The sequence below is a fragment of the Penicillium daleae genome (genome assembly GCF_028827525.1).
Source record: "Penicillium daleae strain IBT 16125 chromosome Unknown utg000008l_segment0_segment0, whole genome shotgun sequence".
Classification (NCBI taxonomy): Eukaryota; Fungi; Ascomycota; class Eurotiomycetes; order Eurotiales; family Aspergillaceae; genus Penicillium; species Penicillium daleae.
The window spans coordinates 4,263,456-4,283,061 of record NW_026623156.1 but is presented as its reverse complement, the minus strand read 5'-3'; the positions used below and the strand labels follow the sequence as shown (position 1 = coordinate 4,283,061).

The 19,606-nt window shown below is 48.9% G+C and overlaps 9 protein-coding genes across 9 annotated transcripts; 4 read left to right on the top strand and 5 right to left on the bottom strand.

Moving 5' to 3' along the window:
• Positions 1–798: 798 nt before the first annotated feature.
• On the bottom strand, positions 799–1,976 carry N7458_010085 (alpha/beta hydrolase; the record flags this gene model as incomplete). The annotated part of the gene is made up of 2 exons (XM_056913467.1): positions 799–1,668; positions 1,734–1,976. 2 exons carry the CDS (start codon positions 1,974–1,976, stop codon positions 799–801), a joined length of 1,113 nt encoding a protein of 370 aa, XP_056762316.1.
• A 569-nt stretch (positions 1,977–2,545) lies between these two features.
• N7458_010084 (uncharacterized protein) lies at positions 2,546–3,794 on the top strand (the record flags this gene model as incomplete). Its single annotated transcript, XM_056913466.1, has 5 exons — positions 2,546–2,847; positions 2,914–3,098; positions 3,156–3,194; positions 3,257–3,338; positions 3,395–3,794. 5 exons carry the CDS (start codon positions 2,546–2,548, stop codon positions 3,792–3,794), a joined length of 1,008 nt encoding a protein of 335 aa, XP_056762315.1.
• A 517-nt stretch (positions 3,795–4,311) lies between these two features.
• Positions 4,312–5,457, bottom strand: N7458_010083 (MFS general substrate transporter; the record flags this gene model as incomplete). The annotated part of the gene is made up of 3 exons (XM_056913465.1): positions 4,312–4,477; positions 4,538–5,214; positions 5,275–5,457. The coding sequence occupies 3 exons, from the start codon at positions 5,455–5,457 to the stop codon at positions 4,312–4,314; spliced, it is 1,026 nt and encodes a 341-aa protein (XP_056762314.1).
• Positions 5,458–6,519: 1,062 nt separating this feature from the next.
• N7458_010082 (N-acyl homoserine lactonase family protein) lies at positions 6,520–7,514 on the top strand (the record flags this gene model as incomplete). Its single annotated transcript, XM_056913464.1, has 3 exons — positions 6,520–6,640; positions 6,746–6,846; positions 6,906–7,514. The coding sequence occupies 3 exons, from the start codon at positions 6,520–6,522 to the stop codon at positions 7,512–7,514; spliced, it is 831 nt and encodes a 276-aa protein (XP_056762313.1).
• Positions 7,515–7,840: 326 nt separating this feature from the next.
• N7458_010081 (NAD(P)-dependent oxidoreductase) lies at positions 7,841–9,022 on the bottom strand (the record flags this gene model as incomplete). Its single annotated transcript, XM_056913463.1, has 3 exons — positions 7,841–8,569; positions 8,655–8,842; positions 8,929–9,022. Coding segments are annotated over 3 exons (1,011 nt in total), but the record flags the coding sequence as incomplete, so codon positions are not given.
• A 610-nt stretch (positions 9,023–9,632) lies between these two features.
• N7458_010080 (uncharacterized protein) lies at positions 9,633–10,580 on the top strand (the record flags this gene model as incomplete). The annotated part of the gene is made up of 3 exons (XM_056913462.1): positions 9,633–9,728; positions 9,791–10,038; positions 10,109–10,580. 3 exons carry the CDS (start codon positions 9,633–9,635, stop codon positions 10,578–10,580), a joined length of 816 nt encoding a protein of 271 aa, XP_056762311.1.
• A 447-nt stretch (positions 10,581–11,027) lies between these two features.
• N7458_010079 (flavin-containing monooxygenase) lies at positions 11,028–12,702 on the bottom strand (the record flags this gene model as incomplete). Its single annotated transcript, XM_056913461.1, has 2 exons — positions 11,028–12,468; positions 12,521–12,702. The coding sequence occupies 2 exons, from the start codon at positions 12,700–12,702 to the stop codon at positions 11,028–11,030; spliced, it is 1,623 nt and encodes a 540-aa protein (XP_056762310.1).
• Positions 12,703–13,665: 963 nt separating this feature from the next.
• Positions 13,666–15,540, top strand: N7458_010078 (fungal specific transcription factor domain-containing protein; the record flags this gene model as incomplete). The annotated part of the gene is made up of 1 exon (XM_056913460.1): positions 13,666–15,540. One exon carries the CDS (start codon positions 13,666–13,668, stop codon positions 15,538–15,540), a length of 1,875 nt encoding a protein of 624 aa, XP_056762309.1.
• A 1,172-nt stretch (positions 15,541–16,712) lies between these two features.
• Positions 16,713–19,314, bottom strand: N7458_010077 (Zn(II)2Cys6 transcription factor; the record flags this gene model as incomplete). The annotated part of the gene is made up of 4 exons (XM_056913459.1): positions 16,713–16,726; positions 16,784–18,742; positions 18,822–18,995; positions 19,161–19,314. 4 exons carry the CDS (start codon positions 19,312–19,314, stop codon positions 16,713–16,715), a joined length of 2,301 nt encoding a protein of 766 aa, XP_056762308.1.
• Positions 19,315–19,606: the final 292 nt, after the last annotated feature.

Sequence of the window (19,606 nt, the reverse complement as noted above, 5' to 3'; positions counted from 1 at the left end):
CCCGTCCTTGTGATTATTGGAGTAACTACTCTGTCCTATCTTTTACGGAACGATGATCGTGTTCCGCAGACCCCCACGCACTGGGCCGAATTCGAGGGCCCCACTGCTGAGCGCCCTGCACGCTAGCTGTGGGCGACAAAGAGATCGGGGCGAAAGGGACCATCTCTGGATCAGTCCAACCGGTTTGAGCTGACCGGCGAGCAACAATCATATGGTCTGTGCATACTTTATGCGCGAGAAGATCTTCTGAATCAGATGACGGAACGATTTTCGGGCTCGCGGTGAGGCTCAATTTGAGTCGAGATGTATTGAGAGCGTTGCTTGTGGACCATCCATTGGCAGTGACCATTCGTTCAAATGCCGGTGGAAGAAAGGAATTGGCGTCATTGAAACCTCGAGTCATTTCGATCAATGTGGAAAGTAGGTATGGATATGGAGTGCGGTAATGATAGTTGAAGTGCATGTACAGGTTTCCCGTAGCAGTAGGGAGGCCGTAACTATAACTTATCAATGATATTGAAATTCAAGTGCGTGCAGGCTATGCCCTCAAATACAGATGGCCTTATTCTTATGAATTCAAGCAGTCAATTTAGGTTAATTGCTCACATCCCGTACAAAATTCCCGGGTCAATGAGTTCAGAAACGGCCTGGTAACAGTTGCATCCTAAAGACAGTATATAGTACGAGGAGAGATGAGAGAACGCGGTCCCTTGCTATAACCCTGTTGTGTACCCCGTGTGAGGGAAATGATTAAAGACCCAGTTCTGGCTAAAAATCAAAAACTCTCTATTTCATATATCATGTTCGCTCCATCCACTTCTGCAAAACAGCCGCAACTTGTAAGCTATTCTTCTCCATGAACACCATATGCCCATTCCCATGGATGCCGATATCCGCCAGCTGGAGGTGCTGGGTCGGCACACCTGCTTGTTGCAAGAACTGGACTGTGCACCAGTCGTACGGCGCATGGTAGGATGATTCGGTTGTCAGGACCAGGACGGGCACATGGGCGAGATTGACGAGCTGTCTCGGTGCGGGGGAATCGGCCTGGATTATGCAGTCGGAGTGCAGTGATGAGTTGGAAGGAATTACCTGCTGCACGAGGTCCGCGAGAGGATTGGTCACGGCGGGAAAGTAGGTTAGGGGGATATCGGTGAGCCCGTAGGTGCGCGCGGAAGTATTGCTGAACACGGCCTCCTGGAAAGGAGGGCCGGTGGGTTCGATCGAGACGATAGAGTGGACGAGCTTCGGGCGCACATCCGCAATGAGCCAGGGCATCAATCCGCCCTGGGAGTGAGAGAGAAGGATGACTGGAGATCCGATGGTGTCGAGCAGGGCGGCGCCGGCGGCCTGAACGGTCGACTGCTGGTAGGTTGCTGAACCGAGAAACTCGACCGTCGAGGAATAGTAAGTGTCGAAGATCGGGTCGCCCATGACGCCTGTTCCATTCCATTGGGTGTGTAGGGACGCCTGAGGCCAGAGGTTGTATAGCTGCGGCGCGGTGAAGCGTTGCTGCAACAGCTCGGCGCTATACGTGCTCAACGTCCCATTACCAGGGAACCAGGCACTGCGGCCGCGGAAGGTCTGGTCGATGATATAGCATGCATATCCTTGAGAGAGAAAGTAAGAGGCCCAGCCTTCCCCTCCATCAGGCTTGTTGAGCCAATTCTAACGAGATCATGGTCAATCTTGTCTGCCACAAGAAGGGGGAAAGGGCCGTCATTGATACCTACTGTGCCTGTTTGAGCTTGTCCATGGATGAAGACAATTGGATGAGGCTTGGTCACACCCGCAGCTGGGGTCAACTTTTCCACGTACATCTGATCCGCGAAGACATGTTCGCCAGCACTGTTCTGAATATATTGACCTCCCACATACATGTATGATCGCTGGGCTGGCACCTCGCCACACCATCCTCGTGAAGCCGTAGCAGCAATTACCGAGGCAATCAATAATAATCCTGTCTTGACATGCATTTTGATGATGAGATGATGGCAAGACAGGGGGATTTGATCTGGGGAACAAAGTTCATCAGGGACAGGGAAGTTCTGCTTGGATTGGTTAATTTAAAGGAACGGCACATCAGTGTTTCACTGTTTACCTTCTTAAAAGGATCGGCAAGTTTCACCGACTTTTCTCCGAGCCGTGCGATCCTCAGCGGACTCATGCCGATTGGACCCAAACACGAGGATAAACGGGTTGTGATCCGTAGACTCTTCCTGGCGAAACCTTAAAGATCGCGTACTCTACTCCCAGGTATGAACACGAGAGATTATTATTCAAGACTGGACTGTTCTCTCCCTCGCTTCTCTCAATGCTAGTAAATATTATTAATGAGATGAAACCTCGATTTCATGGTGGAGTTAGTCAGTCCGTTGAGGGGCCTATAATTCTTGAGAAGACCTGGCATAGCAGACCCAATCCTTCCTGCATCCCATTACCAGTTAATAAAGTTCATTTCGTCTCAGTCTGTTCGTCCTGTCGATCCTTTTTTTTTTTTTTCCCTTCTCCTTGAGGAGGCTCTCACAGCCTACCTTCGAAAGCAATGGATTCCACCACCCTGATCATTCTCTGGGTGTTTACCTGGGCCGCAATCGGCTTGATACTCCTTCGACTGCTGGTGCGCAAACTGAAAGGATTGCAGTTCATCATGGGCGATTATTTCTCAATGGGGGCAATTCTCTGTGCGCTCGTACGCCTCGCCTTGGTCCATGTCGTTCTCATCTGGGGAACCAACAATATGACTACCACGTTCAGACACACGCACCATTTCACACCCGAAGAGATCCGCCGCAGAGAAATCGCAAGCAAGTTTGTGCTCACTAATCGAGTATTCTATAATTCCTAGTACGTCGTCGGTGGGACTAAACGTACGGTCGACGGGGCTATTCTTTTTCTCATATTCCTTTCTAGTCTTTGGTTGCAAAAGCTGGTTCTGCTGGATACCTATCGCAGACTGCACACAAACCTTCGCTGGGAGAAGATGACGATGATCTCATATATTGGCATCTTTGCAGCGACCTATGTAGCTGTACAGATCGTGACTTTTACGGAGTGCGATCCCTTCAACCATTACTGGATTGTGTTGCCGGATCCTGGTATGCCCTTCTGCCTTTCACTTTTCGTGCCCATTTCACCATCTAACAGAACTTCAGGCACATGCTGCCAGGCACAGCTTCAGTTGATTGTTCTCGGTATGTCTGCCGGAATGGTAGTTTCAATATAATACCTCTAACATCCTCGTTTCTTCAATTAGGTGTCCTCAATATCATCACCGACGTTATGCTTATCGCTATGCCGATTCCAATTCTAGTTCTGGTCAAACGATCTATTGTTGAGTAAGCTTGACCTAACTTCCATGATCATATACCCCTCTTTAACGCATTCTCTCTAGGAAATTCCAGCTGGCAGCCCTCTTCACTGTCGGTCTCTTCATCGTCGCTATCACAATCGCTCGACTACCTCAAAACGCTAAAAATGCCACTGCACAAGTGAATAGAACGACTTGGGCATCCGTTGAGCTACTTGCTGCCGCTGTTGTTGCCAATGCGCCCGTCTTGTACGGACTATTTAAAGGACAGAGGCAAAAGTCCAAGTACAACGCATCGGGAGCCGGATCAGCAGGGCCGTCGTGGCCGGGACTTCAACAGAGGTTACCAAACGAGTCGGAATTCGAACTGCAAGGGGCCCATCACGGTAATAGAGGATCTGCGATTGGTTCAAAGATATCATCTAGGAATTATTTAGAGATCGACGGCGAGAGTTGTCGATCATTAGCTCGACCTCCGCAATAGTAGGGGAAAAAATTAAGAAGGGAGGAGAATAAACTCCAAGTATAAACCGATAATAGACAAAGCTTTGGAGTAAGCTATATTCAGTATAAATTAGACTAATCAAGCATCCTATATAATAGGTAAGCTATATAACTGAAGTATTACTACATACCCTCCCGTGTACAGTAGAGGCGATCCGCTCCAGAATCTACTAATTCTGCGTATACCACCTACTACTCCTATACATGCCAGTACATCCCATACGGCTTATACAAATTTTTTTGTCTATTTCTGTGAGACAATTCAATATTGGATCATCATAAAACACAGGACACGTATACTAGGATTATATTTGTCGACCTCCCTCAGTGAGCAAACTTGGGGAAATCAAACTTAGAAGTTTATTTTGCATTCACGATGAGGAAATGTCTGCGTAACGATAGTAGACTATAATATATCATAAAGGCTAAAAAGAATTGCAGATATTTGTCATTATTTGATAGCTTTCTTTAACATAGTTAGATCTGTAACCCAAACCTCAGCTACCTGACTCCTGATCAATCGTGTAGGCAATCTTCCCTTCTCGCCATTTAGAACCCTGCCATTGTAAAACTCCAATGGGAACGATGCTCAGTGCAACAATCAAGCCAGCTACAATGCCACTGCACGGGGCAACGCCAACGTTACTGAACATTGGAGTAAACCTGGAATAGTCAGAATATGGAACAAGAGAGCATTGCGCTTGGTATATTAGATGTCCATACCAGAATGGGCCCACAAACGCCAAAATCTGGCGGATCAAAGTGATGATAACCCCAATGCTCGCAGACTCCTCCGGGTAACAGTCGATCGCATATGTGATGAGAACCGTTGTAACTATCTGATTGCCAGCCCCCGCAATAGCGATTCCAATCACTGGCAAAACATTCCAATGACCTGCCGATGCCTGTTCTGTCCTTACCAGGAATACAACCAGACCAACGATTGCAAGGACAAATCCCAGGTGGGCGATCCACAGCCGGTGTTCCGGTGCAGCGTTTGTACCCAATTTCCACGATCTTCGCCTCATCCAGAAGTCGCTAAAGCGCCCACCGATCTGCTCACCAAGCACAGATCCCACGATAAGTCCGATGAATTGAAGTCCAAGTTGTTCCGAGTTGAAGCCAAACTTTTCACCGAAGAGCGCCGGCAGCTCCACGACGACAAGTGTATTGCCGAACATGAATGTTACGGCATGGGCCAGGCCTGGGAGCGCCACGCAGACTTTCCGCGATAGAGTCAGAGGGTGAAGGAAGTCGTGAATGGTGAGTGGGCGAGGGTCAATGCGTTCAAAGTGTAGATATTGTCTTCTGAAGGACGATTTGTTCTGAACGACCTTGCCGGGGATATAACGAGTTTCAGGCCCGAACAAGAGATAAGCTATCAACTGGACTCCATTGGCCTATGGAACCCGAACGTTAGAGACATGAATAGTCCTATCGGTTCAGATAGGTGGACTGACAATTGCAAGAATCCAGTAGATCCAACGATAGTCAACACGTTCAGACACAAAGCCCATGATGAGAGGGGCAAAGGGAACACCAAGTGTTACCATGAGGGTCCACAATCCCATGTATAGAGCCCTGTTCTTTTTGAAAAATGTTTCCGTGACGACTGCACTGCCAATTGCTGCGGCAGGGCTCATGAAAAAGCCCACCAGAGCTCTACAAAAGCACATGGTCCCGTAAGAAGTACTTTTGGCGCAACCCACATTGGAAATTAAACTGCCAACTAGGGAGAGGAGAAACAATGGCCGCCGACCGTAGGTATTGGCAAAAGGTCTCCATAACAGTGGCCCAAATGCCAGGAACAATATTTGAACAGTTGTGAGATACGTAACTGTCTGGAGAGAGGTATGCAGATCGTCTGCCATCTGTTGAAAGGCGGGGACAATTGCAGCGGCGCTGAATGTGGCCATACTCGCATGAAAACTGACAAGGATGAGATTCGTCATTTTCTGGATATTGGGTTAGTCTAGTGGTACGAGAGGAATGGGTATTGCACTTGGACTTGCCTTCCCATAGGGCCAATTGTATGGATCATTATCGTCTGGCTGCGGCACAGGATCGAGGTTGGCGGTCCCATGTCGCTGGAGCAGATATTGCTTATGTTCAGGGGGGAGATCGAAGCCGTTGCTATCCCCCTGAGTTCTGGATTCAATAAGCGCATTGTCTTGTTCCACGAGTTCCTCTCTATCTTTAATTGAAGCCATTTCACTGTCTGTTCCCACCGAAAGATTTCCCTTGTGCGGACTTCGCAAGACAGGGAAAGATTCCTAAATCAAAAGAAAGGTGAAAAATGGCAAAGAGAAAATAATCAAATCCAAGTAAGGTGTGCCAATTGAAGAGCTTGAGAAGGAAAGAAAAATATCAATCGAACAGCACGGAGCCAACTTTATACTTGGTACTGGTAACCTGAGGATGCATAGTCAAGCAGAACCCAACCAATTGATTCCGGGGCCCCAGATCCCCGCATTCGGTTGCGCTCCTGTGGCATCTAATCCGGGGTTGAACTGCGGTTCTGAGAACAAGAAGCCGCGGGCTCTCAAGAAGGTTCCATTGTGGAGTTGGAGATTGTAAATCACAGCCGAAGCCGATTGTCTGGGGAACTGGGGATAAACTTCTCTCAACAAGCTAAGAAATAAATTCCCAAACGGAATGAAAATTCAACCTGGATCTCACTCTTAGCAAATTTTCAGCTCCAAATCATGACTGCCAGGCCTGATCAGATCGCGCTGCTCGCTAATGCGGCAGTGCCGGCATTCAAATGCCCCCCGGAACAAAGATGCATATCCTCGATCTTGGAACCTTACAAGTCGATGAGTCTTGGTAAGCTAGCCAAAAGTGTCGTGATCATCGGGATTTTGCTGAGACAACCCTAATACAGGCTTCTCCGAGGGGCTAACGCAAGCTGTGTGAGCAACTTGAACCCAGAAAACAAACGTCGTGATTTGATGGTCCTGTCCGCTCTTATCGACTATCCTGGGGTAGGACTCATTTTGTTTGAAACAGGGTGTGCTGAGGATATCGATGTGGTTTGTATGAACTTGAACTATTGGCCAACTCATTTTCTAATCAATGATGGACTATGTAGAAATGGGGTGCCCCAATCACCGACATCTTCCCACGCACCCAGTACCGTGAGAATCAAAAACTTCCCGCCGCAATCAAGGAGACTGGAAACAACATCGAAGATGTTAAAGCGGTCATCATGGGCCATCTCCACTTAGACCATGCAGGCGGGCTAGAACACTTTATTGGAACCGACGTTCCTATCTACACGCATGAGGAAGAATTCAAGCACGCCTGCTGGGCGGTTGCGACCGGTGCCGATCTGGGTGTCTATATGGGACACTACATTGATCTGGAGAAGTTGAACTGGAAAACCTTTAATGAATCCACCCTGGATTTGTTTCAAGGAATTTCAATTCACCATCTGCCGGGGCACACCCCGGGCCTGTGTGGGTTGCAGATCAATTTGGAGAATGATGGAACCTTTATCTGGACGACTGGTCAGTTCCATGTCAGAGAGAACTATGACCTCGGACAACCCCACGGCGGGTTGGCAAGGGATCACAACGCGTGGTACCGGAGTTTGAGCCTGGTGCGGAGACTACAGCGGCTTTTTAACGCGAAATTAATCTTTGGACACGACAAGGAAGTTGGAATGTGTTATAAATTAGCCAAAGAATACTACGAGTAGGGGAAAAGCGGTGCCAAGTGCTTGTGCATAATACAAAGACTAAGAATTGATGCGAACTCGGACCGATCATCCATTCAATCGACTATATTGTTAAAGGTCCCTAATCTCACTGGTATTTTGCCGACCTTAAGAGGTTCTGCGCGTCCAGCAACCCTGGCAGTTTGTCTCTCAGTAGGGAAAATCCACCCGTCCGTGCTGTTATATCTGCTCACCCTTATCAAGCAGTCTATTTATCGCCAGATTTACTTTGGACGGTTCTTTTGAATGAATTTATTATATCCAGATTTGCGAATATATGAAAGGCCAAAAGAAAGCATATACTAAGATCATGCCTGTGTCTGCAACCACTGGTACACAATGGAAAAGTCCTTTCCGTGGTGCTCCTTCTCCACTGCATCATACACTTCCCATGCCGCTTCTGCTAGTTTTAGAGCAGCATTAGATGCCTTTGCATCAATAATCGCCAATTCAAGATCCTTCTTGACAATGGCCACAGTGCCACCCGGTTCATAATCCTTGGACGCGGGGGCATCCTTATTCACGCCAGGGACGGGGTTGTTAACTTCCACCGGCCAGCAACGCCCAGTCGAAACTTTGAGCATATCGGTGAGGACCTTGGCATCAAGGCCCCACTGTCTTGCCATGTTCATTGCCTCTGCCGTGGCGATGTTGTTGATGCACAGGATGTAGTTGTTGGCAATCTTGCCGCGAACTCCGGCACTTTGCTCACCCATATGCCAAACTTTATCACCCACGAGCAACAAGACAGAACGAATTCGCTCAAGTAATGTATCTATTTTAGGAGCGCCGAACATAAGTGACAAGGTACCCGCACGAGCTCCAGTCACGCCGCCTGATACGGGTGCGTCCACGTATTGACCAGCTTTTGAGTCATGAACGAGTGCGGCGACATTTTGAGAGGTCTGAGGGTCGATTGTGGAGAGGTCGATAAAGAGGCGCTCTTGCTGCAACGGTGGAAGTTTGCCATCTCCAACTATGGAATTGAAGACAACCTCGACAGCCTTTGGTGATGGGAGGCAAGTGATAAGCACTGACTACATAGGTGATTGTCAGTTACCAGGCCATTCTTTGTTAAATGAGGAGAATACCCCGATTCATAAACTGGAAGCATAATCTTACACATCTTGCCGCAATCTCTCTAGCGTTATCGCAAGTTTCCACGAGCATTGAACTGGCGCCGTCCCCGCTCTTCGCAAAACTGGCAATCTTTTCCACGAAATTGTTCACTGCTTCCTTGTTTAAATCCATCACAATCAGATTATGGGAGGCTGGCATTTTCTTTCGAATATTGAAAGCGATGGGATATCCTGTTTTCATGACAATGAATGAGCACAATATTTACAACGAGGTTCCAGACAAAATAGAGGCGGGGTTATGCAAAATGTGTACATACCGATATTCCCCAGGCCAATATAGCCCCAAGATATGTCGGCCATCTTGCTTGATGAAGTTGAATGTGAAGCACGCGGAGACCAATTTTTCTTTCTCGCTTGTCGTTTAGTAGATGTAAACCCCAGGTGATCTATATGTCGATCAAGGAAGGGCTGAGACAGATTCGCAGGGACGACGAACAAGACAGAAAGTTACTGGGAAAATAGAGTGATTAAAAAACATGAGATGATTACCTCCATTCATACTTCACGTGTTAAATAGTACCCGTACCTGCCGTCAGAACCGAGAGGACATCCACTTGTCGACTTTGGTCGACATCCGGTATTCCAGCACTAAAAGAGGGTGATGGGACTAGGATATATGGGAACTTTCCATGGCTATTGGGTTTATGATTCTATGTTCTTATTCATTATGCATGGAGCAGCAGGGCAGCGGGCCGGATAAGAATAGCCGATGGCAACGCCAAGCCACGACCATAGATAGACCATACTATGGGTGTGAGGTGAAGAAGCCGCGGGCTCTTGAACTATGGAGATGACGCTCTCAGCCATGCCAACCTATATCCACCAAATCATTTAAATTACACACTAAGGAGTTCCTTCATATTACCAAAACGATCATCACCCTGGACGGATTTCGACTATTCAGATCCCTTTTTTTACTTTACACGCCATCAATACCAAACGCAATCTTCTATTCTTCCATATGGACCGCAACGAGCAACAATGGGCAGACCTATGCCGGCAGGTGAAGGATCAAGTTCCACATGAAATAGGAGAAGAGTCCTGGTACCTCGTGATTGTAAGAATCTCTACTCTAATACCCATAAAAACTTTCATCCTATTGACTCCCGTCGCTTTCAGGCTGCAGCTCTGGGCGTGTCCCCAGTGCCAAGCGCACCCGCGGCGTTTTACACATACCTCACCAAGAATGACCCATCCTTCAGCTCGGAAAAATCCAAAGAATATCTCAGTCAAAGACTACGAGATGTAATTTTGAAGCTCCTCGCTATCGTTGGAGGTCCGCAAGTCCTCTCAGTGCTCATCCCACTTGCGGCTGCGGAAGGCGATGTCAAGTCGAGAGCTGCTTCGAGCGCCCTGAGCGAGAAATGGTCTGAGACTCTTATTCCTGTCTGCTTATTCGATCAAATTCAATTAGCTAACAAAATTTTCTTTGATTAGGAGGGCTGACAAAATGAAGGTCCCTGCTATTTACGAGCGAGGTCAAGCGACGATCAACACGATCTACGGCGCCCCGCTCTTGGAGAATATCTTCGAGTCCTTCGGAAGCCACAGAGAAGATGTCAAATTTAATGAGATGTACACCCTCTACGGCCTTTACCTCTCAGACTTTGAGGTATTGACACCCCTCGAGACTGAGGCGGTGGTATACTCTTCGATCTCCTGTCTGGGGTTGGGAGGCCCAGGAAACTGGCATTTGAGAGGAATGGGCCGTTTGCTAGGTGCAAGAGGGACGGATGATCAGAGCGAGAAGATGAGAAGAGTGATAACTTTGTTGATGAATCTGAAGCAAGCGGTGGTAACTGTTGTAGAATTCGTGGGAGACGAATTCAAGGCCAGAGCACACCTCGACAAGTGGGCCGATCCTGCAACTGTGGCGAATAAGTTGGGTGGTTGGGGCGACGATGAATAGATAGTTTGAAGTCTAGCGGCAAATCAAGTTGACAAGTATCTCCGGGAAACGTTCTCCGTCAATGCAACCTATTCGGTACTACTATCTTCTGAGATAACAAGATTTTGACGCCTTAGGTGCTGCGAGCAACGCTATCCGGATAATAGAGAGTTGTGATTGCTAAATTGTCGTTCGACTTTTCCCCACAACTCGGATTCAAAACTCTGTAATCGAATAATCGCTGTTACTTCATTTCTAATCATCCCAAGATATGTAGGATATAAAGGTCAGGGTTGTATTATTTACTCTTTCAATTCGTCCATCATATACGGAAATGCATTCTAATACAAGCTACCCTCTCCAGGCCACCCAGGTAAACAAAATTAATGTTCAAAGAGTTATCACAATTGCGCAGTACCCAGTGTATCGAAGCACTGTTATGCCTTCTCATATCATTGAATCTCTGACTTAGTAAAAATGGTATCCCTTGTATCCACTCTTGACCTCAGCGTCAAGAACTTGGCGATACTGTCCTAATCCTCCGAAGTAAAAGAGGACCGATTTCTTCTTTCCTGGGACATTGGCACCAAAGATCCAGGAATCGGCCTTTCGAAATAGACTATCCTTGCTGATATTATCGCACATCTCTGTCCAATCATGTTCGGCCTTAGTAGTCGTTTCGATGACGCGATTGCTGCCAGTTTCTGCAGATGACCCAAAGCTACGCGCAATCAGCTCTTCAATGAATTCAACCTGTGTCTCGATGCTGGGTGGCAGGTTTGTAAAGGGCCCGTTGGGACCCAGGATCATAAACAGATTGGGGAAGTCGGGAACAGAAAGTCCAAGGTACGAGGTCGCACCATCGGCCCAACGCTGCTTCAGGGTCTCATCATTCTTTCCCTTGATAGAAATGCTAGTGTAATTACCATCAACGGCATCAAAGCCTGTGGCAAAGACTATCGCATCGAGCTCGTGCTCAATCCCATCAGCAGTCTTGATGCCTTTTTCGGTGAATTCTGTGATGGGAGCTTCCTTGAGATCAACGATATCGACATGGTCATAGTTGAATTTCTCGTAATACCCAGCGTCGCACAGAGGACGTCTTGCGTAGAAATCGGTTGGTGTCAACTTGCGAGCCTTCTCTGGATCGTTGACTTTGCCCCGAATCTTGCTGCGGATGAACTTGGCAGCTTCCTCGTTCGCCTCTTCACTGGTCACGATGTCAGAGAACGTGCCAAACATGAACCGGAATCCATTCCCTTTCTGCCATGCGTCTTCAAACACTCTTTCGCGTTCTTCCTTGCTCACGCTCATTAGAGGTGTGGTGCTTTCCTCGAAGCCGAAGGCAAAAGCACTCTCCTTAGCCTGCTTCCAGATCGCATCGTAATTCGCATTGACTTCGGCACGATGCTCGGGTGTGGCAACCTTATCTCCCGATGGAACGACGTATTGAGGTGTGCGTTGGAAGCAGACCAGCTGTTTGACATAATCGGCGATGTCGGTGATGATCTGAACACCCGTGGACCCGTTTCCGAGAACTCCAACACGCTTTCCCTTGAAGTCATACTGCTTGGGCCATGCCCCACTGTGGTAGAGCTTGCCCTTGTATTTATCGATACCTGGATAAACCGGGAAGTTCTGCTTCGAGAGCAGGCCAACTCCTGTGACCAGATAATTGGCCTCCAGGTTTGGACCGGTACTGGTCTGGACGGTCCATGTGTTGGTCTCGGGGTTCCATTCCGCGCCGGTCATCATCGTATTGAACTGCATGTGCTGACGAAGGTTGTGGCGTTCAACAACGTGCTCCAAGTACTTCAGGATTTCAGGCTGACGAAGATAGGTGCGCGACCATGGATACTTCAGGAGATCCTCCTTGTCCCATGAGTAGCGATACAAGTGGGAGTTGGTGCTATACTTTGTTAATGGCCAAGCAACTTTCGAGAGGGTCGGAATGAATATACTCGCTCATGGCTCCAGGATATCGGTTCCAATACCAAGTACCGCCAATATCAGATGCGGCCTCTATCAATCTGACCGAGAGACCCTGGTCAACCAACTTCTTACACATGTAAATCCCGCCAAACCCCGCACCAACAACGATCGCATCCACCTTTGAGTGAATGGTGTGGTCCAAGGAACCCATAGTGAGGCACAGGGAGGGAAAGGTTCTGATTGAATGAATAGGAGAAAAGATGATAACCGATTTTTTCGACGAATGCGCAGACAGCTAAAGGGCTATTAACTTCTGGCACTGTTCTATATAAGCAAAATACGGCTACAAGCACTGGTGTATAACGCTCAGGACAGGAGCACTTCCCCGCGTACTTTCTGCTCCCATGATTACCCCGCCTGCATCTCCCTGGAAAGTAATCACCGGACGCTGAGTAGCAATGAGGCCCAAGTTGTTTCACAAACCCGGTATAGTTGCCGGAGTGGGTCATCGGCAAGTAGATAGCCGTAGTAGCCGCGGCTATATGGATGGGTCATCTTGGCACGCAACTTGCGTACTCCACAAAATGCATTCCGACAGAGCAGGAGGTAGCAAGAGCGCAAACCTAAATTCCTTGGAACTTGGACTTGGTTTAGTCAGCGTCGTGGATTGTATCCAACTAACTAGTCAGTTAGCTATCTCTAGATCACGTGGAGCTTTGAGGTAAAGTTTCGATCGCTACCCTACAGCGTCCGATAACTCACGTTGTTCTGCAGTCATTTCAAGTGTTCAGTATCTCTATTGAAGTGGCGAATCCGAGTATCTTTTTCGTTCATACCAACCACCTCGACTCATTCAGTCCCAATCCTACTCAATATGTCGGACGGGAATCCGAGAGGACAATACAGAGCCTCGAAGGCCTGTCACAGATGCAATCAACGCAAAGTGAAATGCGACGCAGTGCAATCAGGACTCCCCTGCAGCCGATGCCGCATGGATCAAATTGACGACTGTGCATTGATAATTTCCAGGAGGGGAATCTATGATAGAAAGAAAGCCCGAAGACGTTCTGAAATGGGCGGATTACCTGGGCAGGACAGATCGGCCCGACATATCAATGCGACTGGCGGGACACAAAGGAAACATATAGGCCTAGATGAGGTCAATATAATACGCATGGATGGCTCAAGTGGTGATTCTCAGCCAGAGGAATTCCCAAACCTCAACACCCCTCCCTCGTCACATAAATCGCCAACTCAATTCCCGGGAAATACCTCGGAAGATTCGGAGCCTTTCGGGGGAATCTTTGATCACACTCCTGCATCAAGAGGGTCGCAACCACCAGAGAAATCGCTGGTTGGTATGTTCGAGGCCTTCTTAAGACAACAGAACGCACACAAATCGGAAAGGCCTGGGATCGTAGTCTTTGGCGAACCGTCACCGTTGACATTCGCTCTCGAAGAGTTGCAATACGCTGAAAGACCCAAGCTGCACAGCGCGAGTCGCCAAATCTATGATGAGACTGCCTCATTAGGTATAGCCGCTCAACCACCTAGACATCTGTCAGAAACAGACCTCGCATACTTGAAGGCAAAGGGCGCATTTGACTACCCCGATGAGGCTATATCGGATGCGCTCATCTCGGCTTATTTTGAAAGATTCCATCCACTATGTTCTATAGTGGAGAAGTCTCAATTGGAAAGAGATTATCGTGAACAAAAACTCCCATGGATAATCCTTCACGCCGTTTGTTTCATTGGTGCTACGTTCTGCGACGATGCAGTCATCCATCGATCGGGATTCAAATCGAGATTCGAAACACGGCAGTTCTACTACGAAAAGGCCAAGGTCTTGTTTACCGTGGGCTATCACTCTGATAAGATTGTTTTACTCCAAGCAGCCCTGATGCTTAGCTTCTTCGGTCCGCATATACACAGCTATTGGAACCCGGGAAGTTGGACCGGGTTTGGAGTGACGATTGCTGTGTCGCTTGGTCTACATCGGGCTGCCACATATACCTACTCGCACTTCCGAGAAGTGACGAGTTTACTGAGACGGGTGTGGTGGAACCTGGTCATACGAGACGCATATACGTCTGCACTGCTCGGCCGTTCATTTAGACTCAACATGTCTCTTTGCGATACGGAACCCTTAACATTCGAGGATTTTGAATGCGTCATAACGTGCCCCCATGAGCCACAAGCTGATTGTCACTGCAAGCACCCAGCTCATTACCAGATCCAAATGTCCAAGTTGTCTCTTCTTCTACGACGGATACTGATCAGTCGTTTTGGGCCGGGGGAAAGTACAGCTACAGTGGCACAACTGCATCAACTACTGTCAGACTGGCAGTCCGAGCTTCCAGAATCGATAAATTGGGACCAACAAACGTCGCCCCTGCCCAAGTTTTCCGTGATTTTCAAGATAATGTTCCATCATCATGTCATCCTGCTCCACATGTCAAAGCCGGAAAGAGTCTCATCACCCCAATCTCAAACACCTTGCAGCAGGGGTCGTTCCACAGCGATTGCAGAATCGGCAGCATCTAGTATAGCCTCCACTGCTATCACCATAATGACCAACTCTGCTCTGAACGGATTCCCACACGAACTATTCCCTGCGTTCTTCCTTGCAGGCATCATTTTCTATCGCCAGTGGCGTCAATCAGATTCCGACTCGGCTGAAAAAACCCGGGCATCACTCGATAACTGCCTCATTGTGTTAAACCACGCAGCTGATTTCTGGGATCCGGCAAATTGGGCCGTTAAACTATTCGACTTCCTTTCTTCTAGCTCCCACGATACAGGAGGGAATTCCAGGCCGGTCAGCCAAGAAGAACTTGATGTGCCCGACAAACTGCTACCAGCCACTGATGAAGTGGGTTCTGGAAGCTTCAATTCACCGATGCTTGATGTACTACAAACTACGTATGCGCCATTTGATACGAGCACCATCTTCGACGCAAATATCCCGGAAGGACTCGGGGATATTATGTTGATGCCGAATTTCTGGCTTCCCGCGGCAGAAGACTTGCAAATGTTCCCACTATGAGACACGACATCTTTGATCTATGTTGTGAGATGGAGAGTCTTGACTTGTATGTACTACAATTATTAACAATCAAGTTCCATGTTATTCCAGGTTGTCCAAGCTTCATTAAAAGTCTCCTAGGACTTTGAAATAGCTTAGGCAACCAGTTGAACCCATCCAGCAGTCAATACAGTTCAGCACAGGCTATCTCTGATTATCCTCTCAAGCTGTAGTATACAAGTACAAATCAGCCTGTTGGTAGCCGTGTCGGGCAACAAAGTATCTACGCAGGCGACGCGCCCTTAGGTCCAGACCAGATACCCTCATCAACCCAGAGACTGGCAACATCCTTGGCGCAGGCATCAAGCGCAGTTGGAAGATTGCCGCTGGGTTGACGGGGTCTCTGTGGTCGGACATGGCACGTTGACTAAGGAGAACCGCGAGGCGCTATGGCTTCAATCTGGGGATGCAGGGCTGTAATTTGACAATATTTCAGCTGCGTAGGCATCCGTAGTTACCATCGAAGTACGAGTCTTACTCGGTGTGCAACGATGAAGAACAGTCGGCATCGCATGGGTTGTCTGGCGTGTCTGGGCATCGACGGTGATTGGCGCTTAATGGCATTTACTGGCATTGGATGCTGGGGTATCGCTTATTGACGAGTATTTGAAGTGGATTGAGTTGGATCCTGCTCGGTGACAGGTGCATGGATGAATAGGGTTGATGCCATCAGCATCATCAGCCAAGACTGAGTGGCTATTAGTGCCTAGATCATAGCATCTGCAGTTAGATAAACAGGGTCACATCTTCATCCAAAAAAATCAATCTTTTCGATCGAAACGCTATCGTGATAAAAGTCCAAGTCACATCGGTGACAAGGAAGGATGGAGGAAAGGTAAAGAAGTCCGAAGGAGTCCTGAGGGGGAGACCAGAAACGCCGCGCTGGCTGCAATATCCAGATTTGGAAAGATTGCAGCGTACAATTTGAAAATCAGGAAAAGAGGAAATCAAGATAATAGCAGCAGCAGTAAGAAAGAACTCATTCTGTGTCGTTAATCATCAATTAGTATGCTTGCGAAGTTCAAAGGAACTCGGCTTATCTCGAGCGTGGCAGATTTGCATTGGCGGTAGAACCGCCAGGTCGAGATGTGATTTTGTTGACCCCAGGTTATAATCGGTCAAGAATCATTACATCAGCCGAGGAAGACTGTCAAATTTTAGCTGTGTACTCTCGCGGAATGCACTCCCAACAATTCTTTCTTACCTTCCCATCCCCATTCGCCCATAATATTGACCCAATGCAGCCTGCTGCGAATAGTCCTCGCAAACTCAATATTCTCCAGCGATGAGAGAGCAGACCCCCTCCTTGACTGACCAGTCTTGCTTGTACTAGAGACCGACGGTCTCCGCATCGATCTGTCAGACTGATCACTCGAGTTGGCGCGCTGAAAACCTCTGCCAGTATTGGTCGTTCCTCGAATTGAAGAAGTGAGCTTTCCTTTGCTCTCACTGGAGAACGAGCCAGCTCGCCGAGATGCAAACATCTCCTGCTGCTCCTGCTCACGTTGCTCGGCCTTGAGTTTGTCCCGTCGAGCCCAGACTTCCCGAATAACATCCAGACAGCGATCGACGCCGCCGATCATCAAGCGTGACTGGACAACCTCCCACCTTTCCAGCACCCACTTGCGATCATCATCCGAGTCTACTTCAGCCCCGGCAGCTAGAAGAGGGAACATCTGGATGATAGTAGTGCGCGAGGTGGGTGGCACTGTGGCCAACAAGATCAGAACACGCTTGGCTAGTTCCTCGGCCGGCTCAGACGGCAACTCTGGAACTGCTTGATGCAGGTACAGCAAGGTTGCCCAGCGATATGCATGCGCCATCTGGATGCTGTGTTGAACCTCCGATGTAGGATCCTCAGGCGGTTCAAACCAACGCGGAGGCTCCCACTGCTCCACCAGAGCCTTCAGCTCCATGGCCTGGGAGACAATCGACACCGAATTGGTGGAGGTCTTCCGAACGCGCTGAACAAGCCTTCCAACCTTGCCAATGAGCGGGAAAAGCGTAGCAGCACATCCCATCAACGGGTCAATCTCGTGCACCGCATCGGTGGGCAATTGGAAAATAGAAGGATTCAAATCCTGCGGCCCAGACTCATCCAGCGACGTCAGCCGCGCAATAACATCCATATATGTCCATGTATTATACAGGAATCGGATACGATCCAGCTCCTCTGGCTGAAGACCACCCTGAAGACCTGCATTAAGCACCTGCAGCATCAAGGCCTTTGCGCCTCGCAGATGCTGGATGCACGTGCGCGTGTTCTGATCCCAAGTATCAGCGAATGCCAGGGCGAGACTAGTCGCCAGTGCTGTGTCTGCTCGCATGCTCTGGATCTGTTGTCGCAGGCAGACGATGCTCTGGCGCATGTGTTTGACACCTTGGACGCGCAGGGATGGATTTTCCTTGGCGGCGTGGAAGGCCGATAAGGCGAGGATGGCGTGGTGTAAGGCGGGGGTACTCTTTGCGAGGGGCCAGATGAGAGTTCGCCATGGATTTTCCATCATGCCATCTTTGATAGATAGAATCCCGCAGGTTAGTTTGTCGAACCGCATTGTCAACATCTCTTGACTTTCTGGCGCCAAGGAAGGCTGACGGGGGAACCGAGATTGATTAAAGGGGCTATCGTCTTGCCCGGAGAAGTTCATGTTCCAAGGCCCTGCACCAGGCTCAGACTGTCTAATGATCTCCTCGATATCCTCGCTGTCATCCTCCAGCAACCGGGAGAAACTAAGCTCATCGTTGCCGGTGCCGGGGGCAGGCTCAAACTCTTCAAGGCCAAAATATATTGGACCTGAGCGGCTCAGATCATGATCAGACGTCAAGTCGTCCGAGAAAGGCACCGAATGTTGAAATGGTTCAAGGAAAGAAAGAAAGTCTAGAGGATCAGAGTCCGCCGGCATCGAGACACCGCCAATTGGGGTATTCTCCTCGCCCGTGGACTCTTCATCCTGGAGGACACCAAAGTCATCTACTGAATGGGTATCTGCAGACAAGAAGCTCTTGATGCTTCGAGGTGAGCTATGCAAGGAGGATTCCGGCGGAGAGTTGTTGAAAGAGATGGACTGTGGAACAATGGGCGAGGCTGCTTGATCGGTCGTCGGGGGCGTGGGAAAGTTTTCCGAATTCGCGATCGATACAGACTGCTGTGAAGGAGCATTCACTACACAAGTGTATATCAATGTTAGCCAGTCCATCCCACATTCCAAGATTAGACGGAGGATCATCGTCCTGTCCGATACCTTTCTTGACATTTGTGGCGGTCGGTCGTCCGACGGCCAAGTTGGTCTCCTCAAAGGGCCGCCATTTGAAATCCTTCTTGTACCCACCACATGGAACCTTTCGGCGATGGCACTGGTGACAAGTCGGTTTGGTCTCGTCGCACTTGAGCCGCTTCGCCTTGCAGGTGATGCAACCTGGGCGGAGCGGATAGAGATCGGGTCAGCGATTCTGCGCAGACAACTGGGGCGGGTCCACCCGCTGTGGGGGATGGTCTCTAGACCCTCCCTATGAATGTATTCTTTTTTTTCTCTTTCATTTTCATAGTGAGACGGGATTTGCATCCAGAGACGAGATCGTACCATTGCGACTTTTGGTCTGCTTGGGTTTGTGGGAGGCTGTGGCGATCTGCTTGGTCCCTTTGGGAGGCGAAACAGGCTTTCCCCGCGTGGACACCGGGAGGGGGTCGGGGAAGTCTAGAATCGTGGAGGGGGATGGGATTTTGATTGTTTCCATACCAAGGCGATGATCGGTATATTGATGGGAGGAGGAGAGATGAGAGGAAAGATGAGAGGATGATCCTTGGGAAGCGGCTCTGAAGAAGGGGAAGAGTTACGAGGGTGACGAGAAGAGGAAGGAGGAAGATAAGACGGCGAGGACAGCGAATGGATGGGCAGGTGATCTGATGATTGCAGAAGGATTGATAGGACGATAGGCCGATAGGGTGATAGGGAAGCACCAGGCCGGGGAGGTACAGGGAAGAATGCGATGATAAGGCGCATCTGCGGGGGGTTGGCAATTTTGGGTT